At 38.4% G+C, this 23,107-nt stretch overlaps 2 protein-coding genes and 1 pseudogene across 5 annotated transcripts in view; 2 read left to right on the top strand and 1 right to left on the bottom strand.

Annotated features, from left to right (window-relative positions):
• Window positions 1–23,107, top strand: part of FHIP1A (FHF complex subunit HOOK interacting protein 1A) — a 277,030-nt gene that overhangs the window by 140,892 nt on the left and 113,031 nt on the right. The window contains exon 1 of one of the 4 annotated variants that reach the window (XM_011710588.3): window positions 2,110–2,236. The exons of the other annotated variants lie outside the window; for them this stretch is intronic. The gene's annotated coding sequence lies outside the window, so the exon portion shown is untranslated. Of the gene's footprint in view, window positions 1–2,109; window positions 2,237–23,107 lie in introns of those variants that run through there. 4 annotated transcript variants of the gene reach the window in all.
• Window positions 7,914–9,454, top strand: LOC105463476 (small ribosomal subunit protein mS22 pseudogene; annotated as a pseudogene).
• Window positions 9,995–22,279, bottom strand: LOC105463475 (coatomer subunit beta'-like). The gene is made up of 5 exons (XM_071092945.1): window positions 22,201–22,279; window positions 21,044–21,146; window positions 10,831–10,902; window positions 10,601–10,672; window positions 9,995–10,359 (listed from the first exon to the last, which is right to left on the bottom strand). Exons 2-5 carry the CDS (start codon window positions 21,059–21,061, stop codon window positions 10,264–10,266), a joined length of 258 nt encoding a protein of 85 aa, XP_070949046.1. The 5' UTR covers window positions 21,062–21,146; window positions 22,201–22,279; the 3' UTR covers window positions 9,995–10,263.

Raw genomic sequence — 23,107 nt, 5'->3', positions numbered from 1 at the left:
TTCTCTGAGCTGTCATCTTAATACAGCCCTGCTCTGCAGGTTCAGAGGTGTGGAAGTTGGGAGGTTGAGCCCAGGAGTTTGAGACCAGCCTGGGTAACATAGGGAGACGCCGTATCTATAAAATATACAAAATTAGCCGGGTGTGGTAGTGTGCAACTGTAAAACTACTTGGAGAGGCTGAGGTGGGAGGACCACTTGAGCCCTGGAGGGCAAAGCTGCAGTGAGCTGTGATCGTGCCACTGCACTCCAGCCTGGCCAACACAGTTGGACTCTGTCTAAAAACAAGAAGTGTGGAAATCCTCACTGCCCTCACTATTTTTGCATTTCCCCAAAGACCAGTTGGTTTCCCAGAAAGGTCTGGGTAGCATGCATTAATATTTCTATGTATTGATAATGTGGAATGAAAAGTAAAGGCAATGACTTTTTACAGTTTAATCTTTTTTTGATATTGTGGTAATTAAGCCATAGAAAGGTTAGTAGTTTCGAGGCAGAACATACAAGTTAAATTCATACCCACCCACATTGCTAATAAGATTGACTAACATTTCCAAGGCAAGATATTTCCTTATCCTTCTTAGTTTTCAGAATAACCTACCTATATTGCTCCTCCTGCCCTTAACAAAGAACAGAGGATGTAACTAGTTGATTATAAGAATTATTTTGAATTAAAATTTCCCTATTAAAAAAATTGAAAAAGAAACCTGCTTTGAAAAATGTCTCACCTTCGGGGAAAGGTGAATGCCTGAATGCTGTTATGCTGTTTATTATGCTTTTGGATGAGAAACTTTATTCACTCAACAAATATTTCTTAAGGGCCTAAGTGATGGTTAATTATAAGTGTCAACTTGACTGGATTAAGAGATATCTAGATAGTTAGTGAAGTGTCACTTCTGGGTGTGTCTGTGCGGTGTTCCCAGAGGAGATCAGTGTGTGGGTAGGTGGACAGACCAATGGGGTAGATCCGCCCTGAGTGTGGATATGGAACATCCAATCTGCCTGGAGGCCCAGATAGACAGAAAAGGCAGAGAAAAGGTGATTTCCTCTCTCTCTCTCTCTCTCTCTCCTGAAGCTGAGACACTCTTCTTTTCCTGCCCTTTGGCATCAAACTCCAGGCTCTCCAGCCTTTGGACTCCAGTATTTATACCAGCAGCCCCCACTACCCCACTCTCAGGTTCTCAGGCCTTTGGCCTTAGACTAAGAATTAACATTGGCTTTCCTGGTTGTGAGGCTTTCGGACTTGGACTGAGCCACACTACTGGCATCCAGTGTCTCCAGTTTGCAGATGGGTTCCTGTGGGACTTCTTGGCCTCCATAATTGCGTGAGCTAGTTCCCCTAGTACGTACGCTCTTGTCTATCTGTCTGTCTGGAGAACTCTGACTGATACAGACTATTATGTGATACTTATTGTGTAAGGCATTGGGGATGTAGCAGTGAACAAAATGTAGACCTTGCTTTCACGGAGTTTGTAGTCTTGAGGAACAAAAAGGCAAGTTCTTCTGGGAATTCTTCCTAGAAGTGGAGACATCTAGGCTGAGACCTGAGGAGTGAGAAATCTCAGTTACCCAGGACTGAAGAATATGCCTACCATGATTGGATCTGGAAATGGGAAAGTGGGGATTCAGTATTTGACTTGACTGTTAATATGGATGTACACATGCAACATGTTAAAGAAGGAGAACCATGAGAATATTTAGGTTTAATAACAGAGTCTTTATCTCAAAAAATGTTTTCTGCTACTTTAGAGCCTAAATTTTGTTTCTTCAGTTGGGCTGGCCTAACAGGTAGGGATAGATTGAAGTTCTCAAGTTCCAATCACAAAGACATTCTCTTTGGTCCCCACTTCATCAGTTCCAGCAGCACCCGCCACCCCCTGCCTTGCTACTTGTTCCTTAGTTTGAAAACTGCACGGCAGTTTTTTCTCTAGGTTGGCAGTTCTGATTAGAGTGGATTACTGCTACTCGGAAACCAGGAGAGAATAGTGTGACATGCTTTTGTGCAGTGGTACCCTTGATTGGCTGTATCTTGTCCCCTGAAGAGTTGTCATAAAGGACTGTAGGCCATCAATTTTTACTGTATGTGTGAGCAGTGGCAGAAGTACCTGCAGATACAGTGCTGGTGATATGTTAGAAAGAAGGTATGTCTGAAACAGTCAAGACACACTTCTCTATTTTAGTGTGTAAATGGTTGCTGCAAGAGAAAAGCCACCCTGCAGAGAGGCCATAGGCTCACGGAAAGGTAAGGCTTAAGCTATAAGATCATCTAGTCTAATGTTCTTAGAAGTTTCTTTTTTTTTTTTTAATCTTAAATCCCATAATCTCAATTATAACCTGTTGTACTCCTCCCCAAAGAACAATAACAGCTTGAAAGGCATGTTGAAAAGTTGTAATGGGTAAGGGAAGAACTTTCTTAAACACTCTTTTCTTCCCCCCAACAAAACCTTCTGTGGAAATTCAGAATATAAATTTGATAAAACGCAGTGAATTGACACCTTAGAGAGTTTTAATATTCACCATTTTAAAAAATATGTGAAGCACCGCTCCTCTCCAAAGCTCTTGGATTCTGGTAGGCACAGATGGAAAAATAGCTCGTAGTAATGGCTCACTTTTATCAGTACTTGCAGTGAGAAAGGCTCAGTGCTGGGCTGGGCGCAGTGGCTCATGCATGTAATCTCAGCACTTTTGGAGGCTGAGGCGGGTGGATCACCTGAGTTCAGGAGTTCGAGACCAGCCTGGCCAACATGGTGAAACCCCGTCTCTACTAAAAACATAAAAATTAGCCGGGCATGGTGGCGGGTGCTTGTAATCCCAGCTACTCAGGAGGCTTAGGCAGGAGAATCACTTGAACCTGGAAGGTAGAGGTTGCCGTGAGCCTAAATCACACCAATGCACTCCAGCTTGGGCCACAGAGCGAGACTCCCTCTCAAAAGAAAAAAAAAAAACAAAAAAGATTGTACTGAGCACTTACCCACAGTGTCACATTTAATCTCCCCTGCAGTCCCATGAGGTAGGCACCATTATCATCACCTCTATTTTACAGATGAGGCATTAAGCTTAGAGTGGTTTAATGTCCTGCCGAAGGTTACATGGCTAGTAAGTGCTAGAACTTGTGCTTGAATCTGGGTCTCCATAACTAACCGTTCAATGCCTTTAATTAATAATCTAGTGGACTCTTATAACTAGATGCCACAAGTTCATGCCAGCACCAGCACTGGGACCCAGGAATTCATACCCCTGGTCTAGTGTTCTTTGTGCTACACCAAAATAGATAACTGCTTTGGAAATATCAGAGTAATATTTAATAAGTGAGCTAGTTCCATGGAAACAGTTTTATCAGAGGCCTTTGAACCAGAGTGACTCCATTTTGAATAGGGGCTGGGTAAAATAAGGCTGAGACCTGCTGGGCTGCATTTCTAGTAAGTTAGGCATTCTAAGTCACAGGATAAGATAGGAGGTCAGCACAAGTTATAGGTTATAAAGACCTTGCTGATAAAACAGTTTGAGGTGAAAAAGCCAGCTAAAACCCACCAAAACCAAGATGGCAATGAAAGTGACCTCTGATTGTCCTCACTGCTACAGTCCCATCAGCACCATGACAGTTTACAAATGACATGGCAATGTCAGAAAGTTACCCTATATGGCCGGGCACAGTGGCTCATGCCTGTAATCTGAGCACTTTGGGAGGCTGAGCCAGATAGATCACCTGAGGTCTGGAGTTCGAGACCAGCCTGGCCAACATGGCACCACCCTGTCTCTACTAAAAATGCAAAAATTAGCCAGGTGTGGTGGTGCATACCTGTAATCCCAACTACTTGGTATTAGAAATGCAAAGTGCTTGTTCCCCAGTGCCATAAAGAAATAGCACTCGAACATAAATTTAATTTTCTCAGCAGGGCAACTTTTACTTTCTGCAGAAAGGGTGCCCCTCGCAGATGGAACAATGGTGAGAGCACACCTGGACAGGGGAGGGGCAGGAGTTCTTATTCCTGATGCAGGTATTCCATACTGCTGTGTCGTTCCCCTATTGGCTAGGGTTGGACTACACAGTCTAAAGTAATTATGATTGGCTATTTTAAAGAGGGCAGGGGCATGAGCCAGAGTGGTGGGGTGAATAGTTTGGCAGGAAGGACGGTTAGGAACAGGTAACTAAAGGTGACTTAGGTCAGAGCAGGTGATCGGGATGAGTTAGGACAGAGCAGGTGACCAGGGGAACAGATGTGAACTACTGATTTGGACTGGTGGGAAAGTATTTACTGAAACTAGAAGGAAGTGGGCGAGAGAACCAGGAAGCTAAACTTTAAAATGGAAAATCAAAGAATAAGAGAGCTGAACATACTGACATACTGATTCTTTGAAGAGAAACTTGGGGTTCACTATATTTAACATTGGGAGGCTGAGGCTGGAGAATTGCTTGAACTTGGGAGGTGGAGATTGCAGTGAGCCAAGATCATACCACTGTACTCCAGCTTGGGTGACAGAGCGAGACTCTGTCTCAAAAAGAAAAAAAAAAAAAAAAAAAAAAGTTACCCTATATGGTCTGAAAAGGGGAGGAACCCTCAGCTCTGGGAATTGCCTATGCCTTTCCCAGGAAACTCATGAATAATCCACCTTTTGTTTAGTATATAATCAAAAAATAAGCATAAAAATGGTCAATCAGCCACCCTCAGGGCTGCTCTGCCTATGGAGTAGCCATTCTTTATTCCTTTACTTTTTTAATAAACTTACTTTCACTTTACTCTATGGACTCACCTTGAATTCTTGCACGAGATCCAAGAGCCCTCTTTTGGGGTCTGGATCGGGATCCCTTTCTGGTAAGTTTCCTTAAAAAAAAATGTAGTATGGGACACATGTTCTTTTTTTAATGTGGCTTAAAAAAGACTAGCCTGTAGTCTTTGAAAGAGAGATGAGTATGTGTTAAAGTAAAGGGGAAAATCTCTCCTTCCTTCTCTTTTCTCCCTTACTCTCTACTTTTGGAATCAGAAGATTTAGACTTGAAAAATCTTTAAATAGGGTTTGTTTTTGAAAGAACAAGTGAGTGACAGGATTATTTTTCTTGTTCTCCAGGTTGTTGGTATTTATTTGTTTGCCTGTTTATATTTTTAAGTTTTTTATTTTTAATTTTTGTGGGTACATAGTAGGTGTATGCATTTATGGGACACATGAGCTGTTTTGATACAGGCATGCAATATAAAATAATCACATAATAGATAATGGGGTATCCATCCCTCAAGCATTCATCCTTCATGTTACAAACAATCCAATTGTACTCTGATTTTAAAATGCATAATTAAGTTATTATTGACTGTAATCACCCTGCTATGCTATCGAAGAGTAGGTCTTATTCATTCTTTCTATTTTTTGTACCCATTAGCCATCCCCACCTCCCCCTGAAAACCTATGTGTGTATTTTTAAATTAGCCAAATTATCTAGTAGCCTCACATGAAGGGTAAATAGTTTTAAAATGGTAATGTAAGTACGTAGAGTAAAAGCTAGTTTTTGTGTTCATTCTTAAGATTGGTTTTGGGTCATTTAGAACTATTAAAGGTGGAATATTAGAAAATATTGATTGAACTTACTGAAGCAGCTTTGGTGTGTTTTCATTAGTTTGTCTAGCAAAGTAATATTCTTTACTGGTTTTTGAAGGCTTGTACCATTTACAAGATTTCTGAATTTAAAAAACTAATATTTTCCCTCTCTCTAAGTGTCTTTAATAACCTTAGATATGTAGTTTCTTAGTTGATGGATAGTGATGGTTCTAGTTGCTTGACATCCTGGGATGCAGAGACTCTGAGGTGGAGATTTACGTGCAGGAGTTTGTTAGGGTACATTCTCTGAATCAGCACCTGTGGGGGAGAGAAGCAGGACTGTGCAGAGGATGATGATGGACTGCCATCAAGTCCTTTCTAAGGCCTAGGCTGAGCCTACAGGAAACTCTGAAACTGGGTTGACCCCCTCAGGATTGTCCTGAGTTGGGGTTGGGGGCAACATCCTCCTTTAGTCATGGATATGAACTGCCCTTAAGGGGGAGGGCTCAATCATGGGCAAAGCAGCCCTCTTTGGCAGAGGGAAACTTCTGGAGAGGGCTGACAGCCAACAGCACTCTTAGCAGCTGGGAGAATAAATTTTTTGGTCCTGGAGGGATTTAGGGGGACCTGAGAGCATCCATTACAGTGCTATTAATGCTTGAAATTTAGTAAAAGGGTAGGGGAAGTGGACAAAAGGTCATCAGATAATCTCTGTGTGATGAACATAGTGTTAAGGTAGATAGGTAATTGTGCAAGTATAACTAAGATTCAATGCCATCCCCATCAAGATACCAATGACTTTCTTCACAGAATAGGAAAAAACTACTTTAAAGTTCATATGGAACCAAAAAAGAGCCTGCATTGCCAAGACTATCCTAAGCAAAAAGAACAAAGCTGGAGGCATCATGCTACGTGACTTCAAACTATACTACAAGGCTACAGTAACCAAAACAGCATGGGACTGGTACCAAAACAGACATATAGACCAATGGAACAGAACAGAGGCCTCAGAAATAACACCACACATCTACAACCATCTGATCTTTGACAAAGCTGACAAACACAAGAAATGGGAAAGGATTCCCTATTTAATAAATGGTGCTGGGAAAACTGGCTAGCCATATGTAGAAAGCTGAAACTGGATCCCTTCGTTACGCCTTATACAAAAATTAATTCAAGATGGATTAAAGACTGAAATGTTAGACCTAAAACCATAAAAACCCTAGAAGAAAACCTAGGCAATACCATTTAGGACATAGGCATGGGCAAGGACTTCATGGCTAAAACGCCAAAAGCAATGGCAACAAAAGCCAAAATAGACAAATGGGATCTAATTAAACTAAAGAGCTTCTGCACAGCAAAAGAAACTACCATCAGAGTGAACAGGCAACCTACAGAATGTAAGAAAATTTTTGCAATCTACTCATCTGACAAAGGGCTAATATCCAGAATCTACAAAGAACTTAAACAAATTTACAAGAAAAAATCAAACAACCCCATCAAAAAGTGGGCAAAGGATATGAACAGATACTTTTCAAAAGAAGACATTTATGCAGCCAACAGACACATGAAAAAGTACTCATCATCACTGGTCATCAGAAATGGAAATCAAAACCACAGTGAGATACCATCTCACACTAGTTAGAATGGCAATCATTAAAAAGTCAGGAAACAACAGATGCTGGAGAGGATGTGGAGTAATAGGAATGCTTTTATTTTTTTATTTTTTTTATTTTTTATTATTATTATACTTTTAAGTTCTAGGGTACATGTGCATAATGTGCAGGTTTGTTACATATGTATACTTGTGCCATGTTGGTGTGCTGCACCCATCAACTCGTCAGCACCCATCAACTCATCATTTACATCAGGTATAACTCCCAGTGCAATCCCTCCCCCCTCCCCCCTCCCCATGATAGGCCCTGGTGTGTGATGTTCCCCTTCCTGAGTCCAAGTGATCTCATTGTTCAGTTCCCACTTATGAGTGAGAACATGCGGTGTTTGGTTTTCTGTTCTTGTGATAGTTTGCTGAGAATGATGGTTTCCAGCTGTATCCATGTCCCTACAAAGGACACAAACTCATCCTTTTTTATGGCTGCATAGTATTCCATGGTGTATATGTGCCACCTTTTCTTAATCCAGTCTGTCACTGATGGACATTTGGGTTGATTCCAAGTCTTTGCTATTGTGAATAGTGCCGCAATAAACATACGTGTGCATGTGTCTTTATAGCAGCATGATTTATAATCCTTTGGGTATATACCCAGTAATGGGATGGCTGGGTCATATGGTACATCTAGTTCTAGATCCTTGAGGAATCGCCATACTGTTTTCCATAATGGTTGAACTAGTTTACAATCCCACCAACAGTGTAAAAGTGTTCCTATTTCTCCACATCCTCTCCAGCACCTGTTGTTTCCTGACTTTTGAATGATCGCCATTCTAACTGGTGTGAGATGGTATCTCATTGTGGTTTTGATTTGCATTTCTCTGATGGCCAGTGATGATGAGCATTTTTTCATGTGTCTGTTGGCTGTATGAATGCTTTTACACCGTTGGTGGGAGTGTAAACTGGTTCAACCATTGTGAAAGACAGTGTGGCGATTCCTCAAGTATCTAGAACTAGAAATACCATTTGACCCAGCGATCCCATTACTGGCTATATACCCAAAGGATTATAAATCATGCTACTATAAAGACACATGCACCCGTATGTTTATTGCGGCACTATTCGCAAGAGCAAAGACTTGGAACCAACCCAAATGTCCATCAATGATAGACTGGATTAAGAAAATGTGGCACTGATAATCATGGCGCCCCTCAGAACCACTGTGTCGCTGTGGAGCCTCCTGAGGGGTTCTGCAGGTGTGGAAAGGGTCTGTTTCTGGGCTTGAATCCAGCCCTGGCATGGTGGCCTGCTCCAACCGTTACCTTGCTCTTTCGAGGTGGGGCTGCCACGCTGCCGGTCAGCTCCGAGGCCACAGAATCTGGTAGCCCAGAGACCAAGAAACCTACATTTATGGATGAAGAAGTTCAAAGCATACTCATGAAAATGACAGGCTTGAACTTGCAGAAGAATTTTAAACCAGCTGTACAAGAACTGAAGCCACCAACCTATAAGCTAATAACTCAGGCACAATTGGAAGAGGCTACAAAACAGGCAGTTGAGGCAGCTAAAGTACGATTAAAAATGCCACCGGTTCTAGAAGAGCGAGTACCAATAAATGATGTGTTAGCTGGAGATACGATTTTGGAAGGAACAGAAACAACCAAATATATGTTTACTGATATATCATATAGCATACCACACCGGGAGCGTTTTATTGTCATTAGAGAACCAAGTGGCACACTACGCAAAGCCTCTTGGGAAGAACGGGACTGGATGATGCAAGTTTATTTCCCAAAAGAAGGTCGTAAAGTTTTGACACCAATGATTTTCAAGGAAGAAAATCTTAGTACTATGTATAGCAAGGACAGGCATGCTGATGTCCTCAATCTCTGCTTTGCCCAGTTTGAGCCAGATTCCGCTGAGTATATCCAGGTTCATCACAAGACCTATGGAAGATACAGATAAACACGGAAAATATGACCTTTTACGTTCAACAAGATACTTTGGTGGAATGGTGTGGTATTTTGTAAATAATAAAAAGATTGATGGTTTGCTGATTGACCAGATTCAGAGAGATTTAATCGATGACGCAACCAGCTTGGTCCAGCTGTATCACATACTCCATCCAGACGGCCAGTCGGCTTGAGAGGACAAGGATCAGGCTGCTGAGGGAATAAATTTAATCAAGGTCTTTGCAAAAACAGAAGCACAGAAGGGAGCCTATGTAGAACTAACACTGCAAACTTATCAAGAAGCACTCAGTCGCCATTCTGCAGCTTCCTAAAAATATTTTCAAAATACATTTATTTTACTAAATACTGACTACATTTCTCTGTTAATATTGAGCTAAACGTTAAAAAATGACCAGATTAAAAGGTATCAATTTGTAGTTCTCCCTACAAAGCAAAAATTGTTACCCTATTCACTTTTCTAGGCTACAAGGATATTTGAGTGCCTGGTTATGAATTTCTTGAATCATGTTAGATGAGCGTAGAGTTAAAAAGTATGGTTTTTTTGTGTGTGTTACCAAATAAGGTAAACGGTAATTTAGACCCCAGCTTAATGAGGTCAGAGGAACAGAGGTTTCACATCCTGACTCCAGAAATGGGTAGCTGCTAGATAAAATTGGAGCAAGACCTGTGGAATGATGCAATGAGGTCAAGAAAAAGAGTTTAGAGAATTACAGCATGGATGTTCAGCTCTAAGAAAAATGTGATTGACAGCATTTGAAAATGCAGATTTAGTTATGCAAAGAAAAGAGAGTGGGGCTGATCCCTAGGCAAGGTGTAGTTTCAGCTCAACCTTCTAAAACTAGAAGCCTATTTTCATTGTTGAGAAAGGAAACAGAAGTATCTTCCATTAATTCAGAAGGTTTTAGGAGATACGGTCTAATAGTATGAAAAAAATCAAAGCCCATGTCTGTTTTAGTTAACAAGGAAAACACAGTGATTTAAATGCTGCACATAAACTCTTCTTAAGATGATATGGGCATTATGTTCCCAGTGGTCCACAGTATTTACATATAAAAATCTAAGAAATTTCTCATAGTCCAAAGCGCTGTGGTCAGGGTAGCAATCAATACCTATATATAATAATGATCTGTTTAGTCAGGTAAATGGAAAGCATTACAGTCAATCATCCAAAATATCTTCATCCAGATTGATATCTGTTATGTCAATATCTTCTAATTCCAAATTATCCAAATCTACTTCTAGTTCGAGTAAACTCTGCAAACAAAAGAGTGTAATTAAGTTTTACAGTACTGTTAAAGGGAAGTTATCTGTGGGTTCATGATCCAAAGTGAGAACTAAAATTTTCTTAATAGTCAAAAAAAACATCTTCCCATTTCAAAGCCGCTGCTCTGAAACTTGATTCTGTCTCTTAAACCACAGAGGCCTATGTATTCTCCAAATATTGATGGGGAGGAGGATGGGGTAGAGGGAGGTTTGAGTATGATGTCTGACCTACCTTTTCTTCTTTGTTGGCTGTGTGGGAGGCCACAATAACTGGAGTAGGAGAAGCAGGTTTCCCATCAAGTTCCTGAAACCCCAAGTGAAGATATTTATGAAGACAAGGAAATTTACTCAGGAATTTAAAGTTTTCCCCCAAGAGAAGGATGATCAGAATTAGGAAGTGGGAGATGATGTTTAAAAGTGAACCATCTCAGCCAAATTTATCACATGAAGTACTCGGCTGACCTGTTGAGCTGTAGAGCTTGAGGGCTGAAAGCCTTTTTTTGCCTCTTCCATGACGTTTCTCTCTTCATTTGGCTATTGGAGAATAAAGCAATGATGAAATGAGATATTTTGAAATCATAACTTACCTATGAACTTGGCCTAAATCCCATATATCAGCTCTTAATTTTAAAAAAAAGTATTTACTGCAGTTCAAAATCTGAAGTCATGAATGTACTTCCACCCTGTAGTTACAATAAATGAAGCTTGATATCCTGGCCACTCACTGTGAGAAAAAAGAAAATGTGGCACATATATACCATGGAATACTATGCAGCCATAAAAAAGGATGAGTTCATGTCCTTTGCAGGGACATGGATGAAGCTGGAAACCATCATTCTGAGCAAACTGTCACAAGGACAGAAAACCAAACACTGCATGTTCTCACTCATAGGTGGGAATTGAACAATGAGAACACTTGGACACAGGGTGGCGAACATCACACACTGGGGCCTGTCATGGGGTGGAGGGGTGGGGGAGGGATAGCATTAGGAGAAATAGCTAATGTAAATGATGAGTTAATGGGTGCAGCAAAGCATCACGGCGCATGTATACATATGTAACAGACCTGCACGTTGTGCACATGTACCCTAGAACTTAAAGATAATTAAAAACAAAAACAAAAAACGAAAACAAAAACAAAAAGATGTAATCCATTAACAGATCCATTTCTCCCGGGTGTGTGTGTGTTTATGTTAAGGAGATTTGGTACATAACTCTGTAAAAATAGAACCACCTTTCTTACACAATTTATTTGATTCATGGTGTGATTTGTTCTAGTGTTAAATTCCAAACCTGGCTAAGCCACAGATCTTTAAATTGCACATACGGGAATGTGCTTTGTATTATAATTATTTGAGGAAAAATCTGGGACTATGTGACATGGAGAAGATGAATATGATCTGCAGAAATTTTATAAAACCAGGAGTCAAATTGCAGAATCTGATCCACAGTGGGAGATTTAATATGAAGATCAATGTGATGAATGACTTGAATTTTTATTTATAATATCACATGGTTTTGTATTTCATAAACAATTACAAGAAAATCACATATAATTACATCTTAATTTGCTAATTTAAATTGTATTAAAACAGGGAATATATACAGCTGAATTTATGGGCTATTCCTTGTATTATTGATCAGTATCTGCCATGTGAAAGGGAAGAAACAAACATTTTTTAGTCCACATTTTGGGTAGTTTATCTCTCAATACAGTTAACGTATCCTTTCCTTTAGAATAAAGTAATTAATTGAGATACTTTAAGTGATTAATATTTAGTGCTTTTTTCTTTTTCCTGGTAGGATAATCAATTTTGTTTATATTTCTAACATGTATTAGAATTACTAACCAGTTGGACTCGATTTGTGTAGCTAGACTTGACTTAACCAGGGAAATGGAATATCTGTAGTGGCTGAAATGCCAAGTTTCTAGACTGAGTGATACATTGTGGTGGTAGCAATGACTAGTAAACCAGTTGTTACACCTTCTTCAAGTCATTGTTTTGCCTATTTGCAATCTTTTAATATCTCTAAAAGTTGGATTTGTGATAGGTGAAAGTTTCAAGACACTGTTCTGTTGACCTTATGGCCAAGCAAACAAACAAACAAAAAACAAATGTAGAGCTTTCATTAGAGACTGAATTGGAGGAAATCACATCATGTTTTTATCAGCACTCTTGTTATTTGCTTAAGTGAAGTGCTTCCTTGTATCACCCTCGCATCTATTCCTATGCAAACAAGGTATTTATGCAGGAGTTCCTTCCTGGTAAAGCCATTCCTAAGCCCCTCTTCTGATCACAGCTGACCATTGACTCCTGGCTCCCATCCAGTCCTCCCAGTGCTCTGACTTTGCTTCTTACTACCCATGTGACCAGTCACTTTTCTCTAGGCTTCAGTTTCTTCATCTGTAAATGGGGATGACGCCCTACCTCAGTGGGTGGTTGTAAGAATTGAACAGACAATTTAGTGTGGTGCCTGGCACAGAGTAAGTGCCCAATAAGCAGTGGCTTTTCTCACTGGTGGCTGTTACTGTTACCTGCTGATGCAAACACCTCTCCATAGTAAGCTGCTTATCCGTGACGCCTGGGACTAGATTTTATTCATATCCCCACACTGCACATCTTGGGCTCTTGGATTAAATGCTTACTAAATCAATACATGAATAACATAAAAATGTGATCCCTACCTTCAAGGAGACCAGACTGATTCTGAAATAATCACAGCACAAAGCAGAAACTACATAACCATAGGGAGATGTAGTTAAAATAAAAGGTTTAGAGGAGAAAGATATTAATAGGCAGGTTTAAGGCAGGTACTTAGTAGGCACTTTGTTCAGCGTAGTGTTTTTGATGTTGGTAGCCAAAGGTTTTGGGATGCTGAAAATTTCTGGACATGTTCTATTTCTACTGTGAAATTTTACACCCTTCAGTTTTAATGACAACTTGTTCTTTTACTTGCACATGTGACAGGGATGGACGAGTGCTCCCTTTTAGCCCACGCAGGTGGAATTAAATCTGAGGGCATCTGTTAAAAGCATCCAGTTTCTTTTTATACTTTTGCAACCATTTACTAAATATGTTTTCATTTCTTCTGGTTTGCTATTAGACTGAATATAATAATTTCATATGCCTTGTTGTAGTTAGTGTGTGTAGATAATTCAAACATTTTTGCTTTTTTAAAACTTCCATTATATAGTTATTCCACTTAATGACTTTGAAAAGATTCTTTCTCCAGAGAGAGAGAGTCAAACTGGAATTAATTATTTTTTAATCACTTTTTTGGGACAGCATGTTCTGCTTTGTGGTTCTCCTCCCCAATCACATAAGCTAGATTTACTTGAGAAATCATAGGGGGCTCTGTTCAGGCAGTTACTTGTTTGATTCCCCCAGAGGCACTGGCTCTTTGATCTTCTACTAGTGTAACTCCTCTGATCTTTTATTCTGTAAGGTGTTTGTGTCTCTGTATGATGGATGTTTCACTGACCCAAGTAAATGGAAGAAAATTTTCTCTAGCCTTTAAATGTATTGCTTTCCTTGTTCTTTCAAAAAACATACTTTTCTTGAGTAAGAACATTTAGAGGCATCTGGCATCAAATCAACAGAATTGTGGCCTTTAATGGAATTTGAGGCACTGTGAAGTGGTTTGATTGGTAAGAATCCATTTTTGTCTCTTTCTCCTTGACTGTGCCCCCACTTACACAATAACAAAAACAACTCTTCTCCTCCTCCTCTTATTTTTTGAAACAAGAGTATCTGATTTCATTGAATTCTGTACTTTTTTTTTTTACTTTTTTGAAATAAAAAAGTTCTTAAAAGGTTTTTATTGTCACTTTCATTTTCTTCCTTGAAGGGGAGGAAAAACTCTCAACTGTGTACAGAGTAAATTAAATTACGAGAAAAATAACCTATGGAGTTAAACAAGATGAACTGAGGTTTTGGAACAAATCTAAGAATTGCCTTGATGTTGTAGATAGTTTAATCCATGATTCAGAGATATATTAGTCACTTTGATAGACTGTTGATTTGACTAATTACCCCGAAGGCTGACTGGCTGACTGAATTGCTCAAGTCAGCTAGTAATTTTGATCAAATCAGCGAGTAATTATGGTTTTGTGCAAGCAACAAATATAGAATACTGATTATGTTAGACTAAAGAAGATGTCATTGTGATATAATCATATAAAATATTTAATTCAAGCACCATAGCGTTCTTTTTATTTTTTCTTACTCTAAGGTTTACATTCTCAGAACAAATAATAGAAAAGGTTGTGGCAACTTTTTGGAGAGAATAATTTTATTCTCTCAATAAACAATGCATAAATGTGAACGATTCTCTGGTGCTAAGGTAAATACTCTTATATTTTAAGTGTACTTTAATTATAATATGCATATTTTGGGAGCCTTCAGAACTAAATATGGTCAGATTTTTAAAGCTGAAAGTTCTCTTTACATTTCTCATAGAAAGAAGCTAGAAAGGAGCAACTTATATGGGAAAGCTGGAAGTTACTGCTGCTAATTTCGTTACCAGTTCATTCTATAATTATTAATATTAGTATGATCAGGTCCACTAAAATCCAGATGCTTGTATTTGTTTGGTTTCTATTCTGTCATCATCCTTTCCCTCACTTTTGAAAATTCTTTCTACAGAGGATGATGTTTATTATTGAATTCTAATTAGCAGTGTTTGTATGCTATATTTGTGGGTTTTCAAAACATTTTAGAAACACAGACATGTTTACTTAATGGAAAAATCTGTCTTTAATTTTACTTGAGTTGTTGGATGGCTTACCTGTATTACATTCCTTTTCTATGAAAGCAGGAAATATAATTTACTTGGAACTCTGTGTAGATTTCAGTGTATAATTAGTAACGTTTGTGAAGCCCCTCCAGGGTTCTCCAGTTTTGTGTAGTCATTTCATTTATTGTATATGTTCTTGGCATTATCTGCCACTTAAAACCAGAGATTGAAAGGGAGAGGTGGAGAGAGGGAGGACAATCACTTACAAGGTTAGGATAATTTTGAGTTTATTCTTCAGGAATTATAGATGTATACCTGCTCTTTCCACCAGCCTCTCATAGTGTGGGTGTCTCTCTGTGCTGAAAGTAGTTCTTGCATTTGAAGACATACATTATTTTTTGAACAACCTGACCCCAAATGCCTACTGCATTGTTGGATATTCAGCTGATTCTCCAACTTAATGAGAAAAAAAAATGTGTTGGTTTCCAACAGATGCCTTACTAAGGGATGTTTGGTGGTAATTTTTGGTATTTTAATATTTTGCCATATTCAGTAACATCAGAACCTAGTCCTCAGATATTGCAATTTCACTCTAATAGTATTGAGTCAGATAATCAATTTTTGGTAATTCCCTAATGCAGAAAATGGAAGTGAATTATTGTGAATATATGTGTTAATAACATATAAAATTATTTTTACAAAAAAGGAACTACCTAGGTTCCTCTTTTGCTACCTAGTTGCTCTTCACAACTCCTTTGATTTTAGAAGTCAATTAACTCCAAGGTGCAGGATGCTTTCAAGGGGGAAGTAGGGACCTTGTCTATTCTTGCTCATTGTTTTCTACCTGAAGCACCAACTCTAGGGAGAAGTAGTGCCAAATGCAAAATCTATCTGAAGCAAAACTTAATTTAGAATAGCCTTTGATTTTTCTTTTCTTGCTTTTACTTTCTCTTTTTTCTCCCTGTACAAAAGACATTGATATACACATGCTAATTTAGTGGAGAAGACTTTTAATTAAAGAAGCATAGTTAGCCTGAAACCATTCAAGTGTATGCCAGTCACTCTAGAGGCAAGTGTAGATGAATTGAAGCAGAATATGGGAGAGTTGTGATCTACCCACTTGCTTCTGGAGGCTTATGGATAAATTAATGCATTCTTCTCCATAGAGACAGCCTCTCTGCTTGGAGGGGTTGTGGCCATCTAGTCAATAAGCCATCTTTGCTGTGGCAGAGGAGTTGCTCAGTATAAGTTGTTTCAGCTTTTACTTTTATTTCTTGGAAGTACAGCATGGTAAGCCTAAATTCTGGACCTCCAAGCAGATACTAGAGCCTCCATTACCCTTTGCTAATTGAAGGTGACACGGGGCTTTTTCTATTGTAGGGTCTCTGAAAAGGCAACAGCTATTGCTTATTATTTACATCTGTATGCTGAACTAGACTTACACGTGTATGTGTGTGTGTGCTACAGTGTATGTTGCTCTAGGTACAAGGGAGAGACATTGAGAATGTACTCTTTGTTGAGTGAGATACAGTACTGCTTTATTCAGGGGTAAACAATCTCATCAAAATTTCACCAAATGATGCTTGGGACAAAACGAAAGCTTCAAAGCAGTTAGATCTGCCGTTAGTGAGTGCAGTATTTTAAAGAGGAAGTTTAAGAAACTTGTTTACAGGTGCGTAACGATATTTAGTTTTCAGAATAAATCTTAATCTGAGAGAATAGGTTTTTTACGAGTAGAAGAACAATCTCATAAGAAAAGCCAATTTAAGGGTTGTGGTGTAGTCAGGCGCAGTGGCACATGCCTGTAATCCGAGCACTTTGGGAGGCTGAGGTGGAAAGATCACTAGAGCTTACGAGTTCGAGACCAGCTTGGCCAACATAGTGAAACCGTGTTGCTGCTAAACGTACAAAAATTAGCCAAGTGTGGTGGTGCACGCCTGTATTCCCAGCTACTCAGGAGGCTGAGGCATGAGAATCGCTTGAACCCAGGAGGTGGGAGTTGCAGTGAACCAAGATCGTGTCACTGTACTCCAGCCTGATGACAGGGCGAGACCCTGTCAAAAAAAAAAAAAAGAAAGAAAAAAAAAAAAAGAAAAAAAGTTGTGGTGAATAGTGGTCAAACTGCTCAAGTGAAGTTACAGTAAGCTGAATGCAGGAAGCTTTTCTGGATATGAGAAACTTTGTAGTGAGCTACATTTAGTTTGACCGATTTTGTTGTTCCTTAAAAAGAGGTCCTAGGAAAAATTGTTGAGAACCACTGAGGCTCCCTGAAAGGATTTTGGGGAACCCCAGGGTCCCTCAGACCACATTTGGGGAACCACTGATCTAGACTGACAAAAACTTGGGCAGAAGATTAATTTTACAAATTCCTAGAGTTAGGAATCTCTTAGACTGAAGGTAAATTGCATACATTTAATTCACTGAGTATCGTGCAACAATAATATTAAGACAACCACTTAAAAAGTGCTTCTAAAAATAAGACTACAACTCTTCTGAATTATTTACATTTTCCTAATATGTTATTTTTGTATATATTTATTCCATTGGAAGTTAGCAAGTCTTCTAGGTACAGATGTAGTTGGTTTTCCTTTATGTGTTTTCTGTTAAATCTCTTTCAGACATTTGGTAGTCATTATGATGGAGTCAAATAGCATATTATATTAAGCTACTCTTTTATCCCTACTCATACCCATCAGGCTATACTCATTTTGCAGGTACTTTCCTTTCATATTGAGACTCAGAAGAGTCTTCAAATCTGTTGTCATTGCTATGCTTATGATAGAGCAAGTACTTTTCCTTTTATTTAAGTTGTTCTTTTGCTTTTATTTTGTTAAATAAAAAATGTTTTTGCTAAGTAGTAGATAAATATGGTACAAAATTCAAAAGTCAAAGAAGGTACAGTTTGAAAAGTGAGTCTCTCTCCTTCAGCTGTCCCCTAGCCCCCAGTGCCCTGTGCTGACTCAGCCACCTTAGAGTTCTTGTGTATCTTTTCAGAAATCTTCTATGCTTTTACAATCAGATGGGCTAATACATTGCTTTTCTTCTTACACAAATGGTGGCATACTGTATTTGCTGTTCTGTTTACATTTTGGCAACCTTCTCCTATCAGTACATTAAGAGCTGTGTCTTTTTTGTTAATTGTAACATAGTATTCCATTACACAGAAGTACCATCGTTTATATAACCAAACCAGTATTGATGGATATGTAGGGTCTTTTCAGTCATTTACCATTTAAACAATGCTGCAAGGTACTAGTGTAATTAGTAGCTATAGTTAGAGAGGTACTGGTGGCTAAGAGAATGTGTCTGGGTCTGACTTGATAGTCTGAGTCAGACTCCATGATATCTGTGTGACTTTCATGAGATGAGTTCTTTTTATTTCTGCTCTATTCATAGCAGAACTTTTTGTTATCACAGAAGTCACAAAATTCCACAACTACATCTTCAGTAATACCATTAGAATGTGAACTGACTATTAGCGTGTTTTGGGACTCGATTCTCAATGGTTTTACCATGAATGCATCTTTAAAGTGGGTTTTAAACTTTTTTGAAGTGGGGCACCTCATGGACCCTTTTTAGAATTGGCTGAAAACTACGGCTACCTCTCTTCAGAAAAATATGCCCACAGTTTATAAGATTCATGGATGTATATGGAATTTTACTGTTATTTCACTAATTACACTTAGTACTTTTATGTCATGTGTGGATGAAGAACCTTTTTGAAAGGATGTTTTTCATGTTTCAAAAGGAAAGCATCACATCATCTGGGTAACACTACAGGTTGCAAAGCTGCACATGTTCACATGAAGGGATTTAAAGCACTGGGTGGGGAACTAATTCTGATTGATAAAACTGTAGATACAGGTATTAGACGGAACAGCATCACTCGTCAAAGGTACCTACTTTTCCAGAGAACATGACCAAGACAAAAACTTACATTTCTTTTTTTTTCCAGGAACATTTTTGGAAAGAACTTTATGAAGTGAGAGGGTTCTTCTTAGAAAGATTCAGAGCATCTACTTCAAGTCTCTCCTTTAAGTTCTACCCTATAGAAGTTGTCAGATCATTTTTTTCTGCATTTACCTTAGTCAACTTTTGGGGTTTTGTGGCAGAAATCTTAAACAAGGTGTTTTTTAGTAGCTTTCAACAAAATAGTGATGTAAAAGGATGGTTTATACTATCAAGAGTACAGTGATCAGTTGGGTTGTTGGGGAGACTTTCCCCAAGAATGATCCAATTTTTAGGTTCCAACAAATCACCCTACGTTTATAAGAAACTTTTCTGTTCAATCACCAATGAGCTGATGTCTCAATACTTGCTATCAATTTCAAAATATATAATTTTTACATTCTAAATCCTTTCCTGTAGGGGTTTAATTTCTTCTTTAAAAATTTTTTTTAAAGTTTTGATCTTTATCGAGGTATAATTGATCTACTTAGTTTCTTAAATAGCTTTAAAATTAAGTCCAAAAACAAATTTCAGATAGGAATTTGAATATTAATTTTAATTTTTCTTTTCACATTTATTCTGCTCATCAGTCAGTTGCATGGCACATGGGTATGACATAGTTGGTAGCCTGTTCTTGTGAAACTAAGGTGTAAAATGAGGTAGGATTGTTTCATGGGATTATTAAGTTTTAGGCATCTTGTTACTATTTTGAAGCATGTATTTTCCAAAGCTGGAAACCATTTGGAATGTGTGTATTGAGAGAATTTTCTTTGCGTGCATTTTGTGTGTTAACTGGTGACCTAGAAGCTGGTGGAATGAAATAAGATTCTGATTTACTGAAATGATGGACATTGTACAGTGAATGAACTAGAGTTAAACTATGGCAAGTTGAGGGAGGGTTAAGCACAAGGTCCAGAAGAATAGGGGGCTATTAGATGCTTGCTTTATTTTTCACAGTCCAGCATTGCCCTGTGATATTGCGGTGAGAGAGAAAAGAGAACTGGGCCAGAAGATTAGAGCACAGGAGGATTTAGGTTTAATAGGATTTTATGAGCCTCCAAGAAGAGGTTGTCTGAGGTAGTTTGACCCAAAATGAAACACCCTCCTCAATACTGCTATTAGTTATAATTGAGGGCACAAGGTTCACCTCTCTTAAGGTGTTCCCAATATTTGATGAGTCTTCATCCTTAGATGGAATTTTATATGATAAGCACATTTACAGTAATAGACTTTTTATATATTTTTTATGTATTTAGTAGCAGCCAATTCAGGGCATTCCAAAGTACATTCTCAAACAATGAATTTTTCTATTGGCAGTTGCTCAGGAAATAAACAAACAAAACCTCAACCATGGAATTATATTTACTGTGGCTGCTTCCTGTGCTGTAAGTTCCTTAAGTGAAATATGCCTTAATGGTAAAAAAGAATACAGATAGAATCCCATCTGCAACTAGAATTCTTATGAAGATTTTTGTACAAAGGCCATCATCCTTCTTTAATGATTATCTGATTACCCCTCTCCAGTTGGTATAACAGTTGTGATAAAGTACATAAAATAATGACTCAAACTGTAAGAGACCTAAGAAATCTTACTTTAGTTCTAACTGCTTACCTAAGTGACATTCCAAAAGAAGAGTCCCATTTTTCACTCAAGGTTTCACAGCTGGTTAGAGCTAGAACTAGAGTTTTGGGAATCTACCTCCTAGCTCGAAGCTCAGATTCCCAGGTTGGGACTTTAAATTTTTAGACTTTCAGGCTTGGACTGAGTCAACAACTCTTAGCCATTATCCTTTGTTCCCTACTTTAAATCTACCTAAATTCTCTAGCCATTTCCACAAACCCGTCAGAGTGATATCAGAAGGGATGAAGAAGGAGGGGTAGAAAGGGAGCCAGCTGTGCTTTCCATCAAGTATAAGGTAGTGGTTTTGGTTTGGAAACTCACCACGAAAGACTTGGCTTTGCCTCCCTTTTATCTCTAGCACTCTCCTACCTGTGTTCTTGATCTCATCTTTCTTCTGCTCCTTTTGCTCCATCAACATTCTTTTCCTTATATCTTCAAATTATGCGTGTTCATTGGTTCATTCCCATTAGGCCTGCAAATATAATCACTTTTCCTTGAATAAAAATGTTCCTTTGGCTCTGTCTCCCCTTAAGGTGGCTATCCTATTTATTTCCCTTAAGAATTTTTTAAAAATCCATCATTAGAGGATATTTATTTAAATAGATAAAAGAATTGAAGGATGGTATGAGATAATATTTAAATGCCAAAATATTTATAGTTTGTTTAGTCTGATAGTAAGAAAGGGATATATCAAAATATAGTTATTGATAGTTCAGGAAAAAATGCGATTTTGACATATTTTTAGCTTTTCTAATTATTGTAGCTTTCCAAAGAGTCTGAAGTTGGGTAAGATGTCTGGGAATGAAATTTTTACATTGGAAAAGAGATGTGATTTAGATGGCTAGAATCTGAGCTTTTATAATTATATATTTTATTATTCTGTAAGGTGGAAGCATATGTTTTGCTTTTTTCATAGTCAAATAAAAATATATATTTTTGAAAAACAGCAAATAAAATTGATACAATTCTTTGGCCAGTTATCCCTGTCTCTAACAATATTTAATAGAATTTTTCTTTCCTTATTGATGGAAAGTATTTTTATATATAATATTAATGAGATATAAATATGGCCACTCAATAGTGTCTATAGTCAGTTCTGTCTTTGCAGTGTAGAATTTATGCTGAAATATCAAGCTGTTGTATATATATTTTGACATCTCATCTCTTTCTTGCCCATTCCCCCAACCAAAAAACTCAACCACACCACACACCTACACGCACCCACTTTGAGTATTTTTTTTGTGTTGGTGGTTTTTTTGAAGAAAGATAAAAAAAAATCACTCCTTGGCCTCTAAATGGTTTGTAGAGCTCTCTCTCAGGCATGAAACTTGAGTCAATGTGCATGTGTGACTTTACGGGAAGAACAGACTGCATGTGTGCCAAGAGTGGCAAGGTTTGCTTCAAACATTTTCGGCATCACGTAGCTTAGACTGAAGAGTGTAGAGGGAAAGAAAGGAGAAACATCTGATGATGCCATATTCCTGACAGACTCACATTTAGTAACTGCAGCCCCTTTACCTACTTACCTTGGCTTCGTTCTGTCCTTTGTTCTTCTCTTGGGAGGTTTAGCTGTGATTTGAGAGTTTAATAAAAAGCTTAGAGTGGCTGCAAAAAAGGAAAAAAACACCAGTAACAGGAAAATGCAGTGTGTTGAACACCTTAGTGCTTGAGGAAATATGTCCTTATGCATCTCTCATAAATATGGAGCCATCTCTTTCTGTTTTATTAATGTATTGCCCTGGTGACATGCCAGTGTTTTAGTACTCTAATATGGAATAAGACAGAGAGAGAGAGAGAATGAAAATATCCAACTTTTTGTTGTTCTCTGGGTGTGCTAGGTAGTATTTTTCATTTGTAGGATCTTCTGGCATACTTGTTTCCTTCTCAAACTTAGCTTGTTTGACTTGCCTCATTCCGTCTTTCTCTCCCAAGTTTTCTTTATATTGTAGTTTCTTCATTCATGATACATTTTAATTCTTTAGGCATCTGTTTCAAAAGTATAGTTGGATAAGAATAAATGAAATGAGATGCACTTTTCTTAGAAATGTTACAAGTTCCCTTAGAGAATAGGGCCAGCGATTATAGCCCTTAGAAAGGAGAATATAGTTTCCTAGAAAGAGCACTGGACTGGGAATACAGAGATTTATATTCTGTTTCTATCAAAATTAACTTGTGCTGGGCATGGTGGCCCATGCCTGTAATCCTAGCCCTTTGGGAAGCCAAAACGGGAGAATTGCTTGAGCTCAGGAGTTCGAGACCAGCCTGGGCAACATAGGGAGACCCTGTCTGTACAAAAAATGAAAAAAAATTGGACGGGTGTGGTGGCACATGCCTGTAGTCCCAGCTATTCAGGAGGCTGAGGTGGGAGGATTGCTTGTGCCCAGGAGTTCAAGGCTGCAGTGAGATATGATGGCTTCTACACTCCAGGCTGGG

This window comes from Macaca nemestrina, chromosome 3, assembly GCF_043159975.1.
Source record: "Macaca nemestrina isolate mMacNem1 chromosome 3, mMacNem.hap1, whole genome shotgun sequence".
Classification (NCBI taxonomy): Eukaryota; Metazoa; Chordata; class Mammalia; order Primates; family Cercopithecidae; genus Macaca; species Macaca nemestrina.
This window is presented reverse-complemented; position numbering and strand designations above follow the sequence as displayed.

Coding starts and splice junctions, on each gene's coding strand:
- LOC105463475 (XM_071092945.1), bottom strand. Junction 10,673..10,830: donor CAAGCTCTACAGCTCAACAG/GTCAGCCGAGTA, acceptor TTGGGGTTTCAG/GAACTTGATGGGAAACCTGC. Junction 10,360..10,600: donor CAGCCAACAAAGAAGAAAAG/GTAGGTCAGACA, acceptor TTTTGTTTGCAG/AGTTTACTCGAACTAGAAGT.